This window comes from Delphinus delphis, chromosome 8 (assembly GCF_949987515.2).
Source record: "Delphinus delphis chromosome 8, mDelDel1.2, whole genome shotgun sequence".
In the NCBI taxonomy this organism is placed as follows: domain Eukaryota; kingdom Metazoa; phylum Chordata; class Mammalia; order Artiodactyla; family Delphinidae; genus Delphinus; species Delphinus delphis.
This window is the reverse complement of record NC_082690.1, coordinates 63,312,680-63,320,322: the sequence shown is the minus strand read 5'-3', so window position 1 is coordinate 63,320,322 and position 7,643 is coordinate 63,312,680. Positions and strand designations below refer to the sequence as shown.

Genomic DNA, 7,643 nt, shown 5'->3' with positions numbered 1-7,643 from the left:
GAGACACCATTGCAGACAAGGGTGGCTTGAGGACAGCGGGAAGGGAGTCCGTTACTCCTTCCCTGCTGTCACTCCAGCCAGATTCCTGGGAAAGGAAATACAATACGCGTTTCTGTATGGAAGCAGCCCAGGAGGGGGCTTCCTACCATTTCGCCCTGCTCAGAACATTCAGAATTATTTTTCCAGCAAAGCTTTTATGACTCACAGCCCTTCCCCTTGGGTGTAAGAACCCCCAGCTGTCACCAGGGATGGCGTGCGTCATTGGGTCTGTGCTGGCATCGCATCGCCCTCCCCACAAAAGTGGTCTGCAGTCCACGTATAAAAGTACAAAAGGTATAAAAGCTGTAACGAAGAGCACAGCACAGTTGAAGACATGTGGGCCACCTCCTGGACATCTGTTCCACAGCCCCGCTTTGTCCCATCAGCACCCATGTTGGAGATGCCCTGCAGCCCAGCCTGGGCTCCACGGGTGGCCATGGGCCAGCTCCCCATCAAAGCAGACTCAGGCCGTCACACGTGCCTCTCTGGGCTGCCAGCGATAAGACAGTCATCACCAGTCCTCAGAGCTGGGAGCGGCCAGGCGGGAGTCGGTCAGCAGCTGGTCCTGGCTGAGCATGGTCTGAAAGGACACGGCCGAAGGCACTGTTCAACAGCGTTTTGGTCAAGGCTGCCCTGCGGCCACGATGTGGGAAGCAGCGGGGCACTGGGTGTGGCCCTGACTCCAGTGCCCTGTACGTTCATGGGGTCCCAGGCACCCCACGTGTTGGCTCAGAATAGACAACACTGTCAACAATAAAGTGCTCCTACCTTTGGAAGTAAAGTTGCTATTTGAAGGCCACCAAAGGCCTATAGAGGTGATAAGCGCAAGGCTGGGTGAATTCATTTCAGTGTGTGAGCCAAGAAAAAAACAAATTGAAAACAGTGATCTTGTTTGGATTTGGGGAGACCCGCCCCCTCCTTGACCATCTTGCCCTGGGATACAGCCTTCATAACCTGCCTCAGTACATCAGCAAAGGCCTCAACGGGCTGGACGCTGCGGCCGGTGGGCTCAGTGCTGGGGCTGTCTAGGAACTGTGAGGCCCTGGAAGGCACAGGGCCTCAACAATGTCAATCTTTTTTGTGACTGGCCTTTTACCACCAGCTCCGGGCTGCCTAGCAGCCTTGCAAGGAGGATATTAGCCCTGCTTGACAGATAGGGAAGCCAGGGCTCGGAGAGAGAGTGACTTGCCCGAGGTCCCAGACAGGGACCAGGTCAGCCTCCCTCCAGAGTGCCTCCTCTCCCCTGGTCCAAGCTGCTTCATATGGTATGGCTTGTCCCCCCTGGACATGCCAGGATGTGCTCACGTGCCTGTGGTGTCCATGAAGCCAGAGGCATGATAGGAAATATATGTCTCATGGATGGAGAGAGCAGAGCAGTGGCCACCAAGCCAGGGGCGAGGCCTGGGCTTTGGGCTGACGAGGCAGGTGACCCAGAGCTGCTGAGCATCTTGGTTTCCTCACCAGCCTTGGGCCTGGGAAGAGGGCCTGAGACCTAGCACACCTTAGCTGGTTTCAGCTCAAGGCTGGCAGCAGGCCAACAGAGAAGGCCTCTGGGCTGCTTTCCGTCTCGCCTGGTTCAGGCTCCAGCCCCAGCCCCCGGCCCCATCTGCTCTCCGCCAGCAGAGGCCCTGACGCCACAGGCTCTGGAGTAGGCCCGGGGGCTGACCAGCACCACCCCCAAACTCCCGGGGCATCCCCAGCACCTGTCCGACTGTGGAGAGAGGGTCAGAGTCCTACCGTGAGGCGGTGAATGTCTTGGGAGAGGAGCCCTATCTGCATCAGGGTGCCTTCCGAAGGGGCCACCTGTAAAGTGGGCAGCAGCCTGGTCAGCACGTGTGGACTGAGCTCGTGATTCGCAGAGGTGGCATGCAAGTCCTATCCTGCTCAGGCGTGCTCCGCAGGCGAGCGGGCAAGGAGTGGGCCAGGCCCTGAGCAGTGACGGGTGGAGCACATGCTGCTTCTGTCCCTGGGGAAAGGCAGAGCCTCCAGTGTCCCACACCATCACACACACACTCTCCTTTGTCCCCACCCCGGCGCCAGCACTAAGGGGACACAGGAGCAGGGCACAGACGGGCCGTGTCAGAGCGGCCCTTTAGCACAGGTTCAGTGCTCCAGCTCCTTCCAGGAGCAGAGAGTGGCAGGGATGAAGGCCGTCAGGGTGCTGAACACACTGCAGATTTCTGGTACCAGCAGGACCCCAGACACTGATGCCCCAGTATAGGCATAGCTAGGCATCCTCAGGGAGCTGCCAGGGCGTCCTCACTCCTAGCAGCCTGCCTCCTCTCCTTCTCAGGTAAATGCTGGCCTGCTCCTTCTTCCCCAAACCTATTTGGACATTGTAGATTTGCCCTTTGAGGGCATCGCGTATAATCCATCATTTTATAGGTGGGAAAACTGGGGCCCACAAAGTGGTACAGGCCTTGCTCGAGGCTGCACAGAGAACTAGTGACATAACAGTTCCATGCGGCGTTTGCAAGCAGGCACGTGCGGAGATTCTCCCACCAGGACACGATAAGAAACAAGGGACAAAGCCCGCCCTGACTGTGGCTCTGAACTGCAGTGCCCAGGTATCAGCCCCGGGGAGCACCTGTCATTCAGCGGTTCCGGCCATGCCAGCTGGCAAGCCTGTGCCCTTATCTCTTGCTGGCTGGACTTCAGGGGAGGCCGGGAGGCCATGGCCTGAGACTCATGGTAGTTTAAGAAGCAAATCTTCACATCGCCTCCATCTGGGACAGAATCAGAGCGTTCAGATTGGGGTCATGAGGCCCTGCCCCATCCGCCAGACCGTTATGGTGCTGCCGTCGCGCTTCTGCAGACGAGGCCCGGGGACCCAGTAGAGCCAAAAGCTGCACTGGGACTAACTGGGATCTCATGAGCAGGAGCCCAGACTGGCAGGTGTGTCCCTCCCCCTGTCCTTGGCCAGGCCAGGCCCGTCTGGAAGACCCATTATCAGTTAGTCAGCCTCTAAATCAGGAGGACAGGTCTGTTCCAGCTCTGCCAACACAGACCGGCCCCCACGGGGTTACGGGCCCAGCACAGTCAGTCACAGCGGAGCGGCACAACACGTGAAAGAACAGAGGGCCTTTCCAGCAATGCCACCTGGTCTCCCCACGCCCCCTTCACTAGGTGGCCCATCCCGCTGGAATGGAAACCGACTTCGGGGTCTGCACGACAGATGTGACCTCCAGTCAGGACGTGAGACACCAAGTGCCTCCCGGCTTCACACCGGGCAGTGGAGCCCAAAGCGACACCACAGACCTCCAAAGGATGGGGGTCCCTCCTTGCTCCCGCCCCCTCACCCAGGACACCCACAAATCCTGACGCAGCTCAGCAGCGCTGGCTCTCGAACTGCGCGATGAGCAGCATTCCATCTCTAGCTGCGCCCAACTCACTTCCCTTGACAAGATCAAAGATGCCGTGCAGTTTGTTTTCTACATAAATATAGGTTTTATTACCAGGAAGAAGCGACCGCCTCCGAAGGAAGGCGCAACAGTTCCACTGTCACTGGGGCAGAAGTCCCTGCTGCTGTCCCTTCAGCCCCAGCCCAAACTGTGGTCACAGGCCTAAGGCACTTGGGATTGCCCTCAACGGGGGCACAGCCGAAGGGCCCGAGAGCTCAGCCTCGGGACTGTCCGTGGTCTCCGGACCTGTGTCCAAGCTCAGGTATTGCCACTGGTGCTGAAGGTAGACATTCAGACTTACTGAAAACCTACAAGCATCTTTATGTCTTTCCTCCCGAGTCCCCAAGGCTGGCCCCTTAGCAAAGGTGCAGCGCCATACCTGGCCACCCTCAGGATTTGGAGAAAGACTGGCCCACGGGTACACAAGGGCTGGAAGGTTTTCTGCAAGTCATGCACAGACACAGGGGGTGAGGTGCAGTTACATGGTGACACACACGGAGTTACTGTGAGCTCTCGGCACACACAGACAGTACAGGTGACAAAGGCATCAGCTAATCTGTCCCACCTGGTCCAGTCCATCCAGTTCAGGGGCATTGAGGGGGCTGAGGCCCTGGTAGCCAATACAGACCCTGTGACTGTCACCGACACCGTTGCTGGGCTCCACTGGGCAAATGTAGTCTGTCGATTCATCGAACTTCTTTTTTCTTATGTTTCCAAAATGTGAAAATCCCAGTTTCCTTGGCTAAAACACAGCAGATACAAGACTATGAGAAAGAGATGATCAAGCTAGTGTGCAGCTCCTACTGACGATGCATTTTAGGACAGGCCGACGAGGAAAGGAATAAGGCAAACTGCTTCTAGAAAAACTCTTAACAAAATAGAGCTCCTGTAAGCAATTGCCCTTCTGGGGAAAAGCCAACAGATAAATCATCGTGAGCAAGTAGGGCTGCTCCTCCAGGATGCCATGCCTGAAGCTCCTGCCCTGCTGTCCCACTAGTGATGTTCACATTCCCCGGGGGAACTGGGGGTTCCCAGAGGCTGCCACAGTCTGTACAGAGGCTGCGCTCAGAGGACTTGGTATCACACGTGGAGCACCCCCTGCCTTCTGTTCACAGCACCTTGGGAAGCCACACGGACAGCCCTAGGCGGCCCTTCCTCCCTGCTCCAGCTTTGTCCTGAGTTGGCAGGACAGCTCAGGCAGGTGGAACGGGCTTTGTGGGATTCAGAGCCCCAGTGAGCGGCGCTGGTGCTTGGATGACCTCGGGACCTCTGGATGGCTGTGTGCTGGCCACCTCCACAGCACAAGGTGGCCACGGCTGGCTACCCACAGGGACACTCCTTATGTTGGCAAGACAGCTTAGACCAGGACCCCACGTGGCATGTGGAATGCGGATGGGTCTGACCAAAGGGAACCCACACTCGGGAGCCTGTCTGCTTTGCACGGCGAGTCAAGGCAGTGTCAGGAGAGAGGACCCCATGCTGCCTGTATGTCATTTCTGTGTAAAGAAACCTGCGCACCCTTGGACTCAAGAGTGGCTGGGAACTAGGCTAACAAAAGTGACAAAATCAAACCGAAGGTAGAAACCAAGGCAGAAGCCAAGAGAGCCTCCTTGTCCAGGCAGCCCACTTGGGTTTGGCTCCAGGCACTGGGTCAGCTGCTACACAACTCAAGGGCCAGAAGGCAGGCCCCTTTGGCCACCCCAGAAAGGGCCTGGCGACTCACCCGGACTTTGGCTGTGGTGGTCAGCGGCGTGTAAGCAGGTAAAGTCATTTTCTCTCGCTTCTCCTGCTCAGCCTCAGGGCCAATCAAGGCGTTGAATTTGGTGGTCAGGTGACGCCTGAGGAGTGTCTTTTGTGGGGGGATATTGAGAAGCATGGCCAGCGTGTCCCCAGTGAAGCGTGGCTCCAGGATCTAAGAAGAAAGCACAGACAAGCCACCCAGTGGCGACCACCGGTGGCTCTAGGTGATGACACTGAGAACCAGGCCCCCAGGAGCCCGGGTGGCCCCGGGGCAGGGGCTGAGGCTCACCCACTTGTCCCGTGTCCCCCTCCCCTCTGTCTCCCTGGCCCAGGGCCTGGCTCTGTGGCCAACCAGCAGAGAGCTGTGCCCTCTTAGATAAGGCTGTCTCCCAGGGTCTATCTGGAGGACAACTGGGCCACCCCTTCCTCCTTTCCCTGCTGGCTTTGCCACTTGACAGATAAGTGCTGAGGCAGATCGTCTCATGACAAGCAGGAGGGTACATTTTGGTGGCCTCCCCCGCCCTCCCAAGCCCTGTGTTCCTCCAGCAGCAGCTGGAGCTGCCTGGTTAACAGGCGGTTCTCATGCAGCCCCTTTTTCCTGGAGTCCTCTGGGTCTGTGGCTCGGGAAGTCTTTCCAGAAGCCATCTTGTTTGCATGAAATCTATTAATTCTCAGCCACAAATGATCAAATTCTACTTTGAGACTTCAGTTTATGCAAGGGGTTCAGCTGAAGTATCAACATTTCTTACTGGGATGCCTGTCTAGCCCTTAAGACATCAGTTTCTGAATACCCCAGGTGTCCCCGAGGCAGGTGGACCAGCCCAAAGAGCCACTCACAATGAGACCTCCGTGGACACCACTCCCACGAAGGTTGGGCGCATATTCCGCCAGGTCCACGGACCGCAACCATTCCATCACCCTGTGGTTGGACCACTGCACAACTTCTGAAGGAGAAAGGTTACTCTGTAAGAGAGAGAAGGAGAGTGGAGAAGTTAGGCCTACAGGTCCTACCAGGGTCCTCTGTGGAGCCAGTCCCTGTGAGTAAGCCGGCCCCGAACGCCTTGCCGAAAACAATCCTTACGCCTACAGAGCCAGGCCTCCAGGCCAGCTGCCTGAGAGCCCGCCCAGTTTCCAAGAAATAAAGCTCTCATTGAACTTGCACTTCTGCACTGAGATATCTGATTCCAGAATCCCGTTACTCCCTGACTCTGGTTACTTTGGGACTAATACACGAGAGCATGGAGTTATTCATTCAGCGATTCAACAGAACTTTAAAGAGGACTGTCAGTTACGAGCTGAGTGTTTTATAGAATCGAGATCTCACTGGTGTGGCCAAATGTTTTGGGAGAACACATGTTAAGATACTTATACCTGAGGACCCTCAAGTGGCACCTGGGTCTTCAAAATGCCCAGCAGTGTGCCTAACATATAGAAGGTTCAAAATGTGTTTGTGCGACAGGGAGAAAAGAGGGGACGGAGAGTAGAGAGATGAATTTTTAATCCCCTGGAAAGCTGAGTTACTCTTACAGCAGGGTTAGTCTTGGCTCCCATGAACATAGGAGACGGGGTGTGACTGACAATCCTGTAGCTTTGGGGCCCACCCAGAACTCCGAGGTTCCTGAAACATTATCAGGGAATTCCCCAGGATTCGGGTTGCTGTGTTTACCTCCACCATTTCTTCTCTAGCAAAACCTGATCATGGATTCCCTGTGCGCCTGGGCCTGGAGGTCAGTTAATTTTCTACCAACGAGTAGGGAGATCTGTTCTGAAATGTCTGGTTACTTATGGGTTCCTCTTCTTCTCTCCTCTGCCTACTTTGACACCGTCTTTCCATTTTGTCTCGCCCTTCCCTCCCCTTTGCTCCATTTCCTCATCTCCTTGAATCACTATGATGGCTTTGAAAGACTTGCTGCTACCGCCCTCCAGCCCATAGCATATGTCTCCCAAAAGGAGGGAGGAGTTGGAGGGCTAGTGGCTGCTGTGGGACGCAGAGTTCAGGCCACAGGCGTGTTGGGACACCATGAAGCCCTAGTAAAGGGAAGAATCCGCAGCACCATGGGCCAAAATGCAGCCACTTTATGACCATGTCATTCTGGTTTTCTCACACCCGATCTTACAGGTGTCCCGGCTCAGGGCTACCTGGACAGATACAGCGTCCTGCGCTCACCTCATTAGCTGGCCGCCGGTGCAGGCAGTGAGGGTTGAACTTGTTGACATGCAGCACGTGAATGGCACATTTGATGCTGAGATGATGTAGTTGGCTGGTGACTTTTAGGAAAAGTAGATCATTCTGGAAAAGTAAAGTTTTGGTTGATGAACCAGAGCTTCCAAAGTGACACCCACCCACCGAGGCTCCTTCCCAGACCATACACAGACAAGTGGTCTACTACACGTCAGGAATGCATGTGGACACGTAACAGCTGTCCTTGGAGCAATGGTTCGTACTCTGCTAATTGGGACCTC

The 7,643-nt window shown here is 55.9% G+C and overlaps 1 protein-coding gene across 1 annotated transcript in view; it reads right to left on the bottom strand.

The window, feature by feature from the left end:
• Positions 1 to 215: 215 nt before the first annotated feature.
• Positions 216 to 7,643, bottom strand: part of PPFIBP2 (PPFIA binding protein 2) — a 117,741-nt gene continuing 110,313 nt past the window's right edge. Inside the window, exons 22-27 of the mRNA XM_060018439.1 lie at positions 7,348 to 7,470; positions 6,018 to 6,143; positions 5,164 to 5,352; positions 4,006 to 4,182; positions 1,777 to 1,842; positions 216 to 619 (exon numbers count right to left, since the gene is read on the bottom strand). Of these exons, the coding sequence (XP_059874422.1) occupies positions 551 to 619; positions 1,777 to 1,842; positions 4,006 to 4,182; positions 5,164 to 5,352; positions 6,018 to 6,143; positions 7,348 to 7,470 (750 nt within the window). The 3' untranslated portion in view covers positions 216 to 550. The remainder of the gene's footprint in view (positions 620 to 1,776; positions 1,843 to 4,005; positions 4,183 to 5,163; positions 5,353 to 6,017; positions 6,144 to 7,347; positions 7,471 to 7,643) is intronic.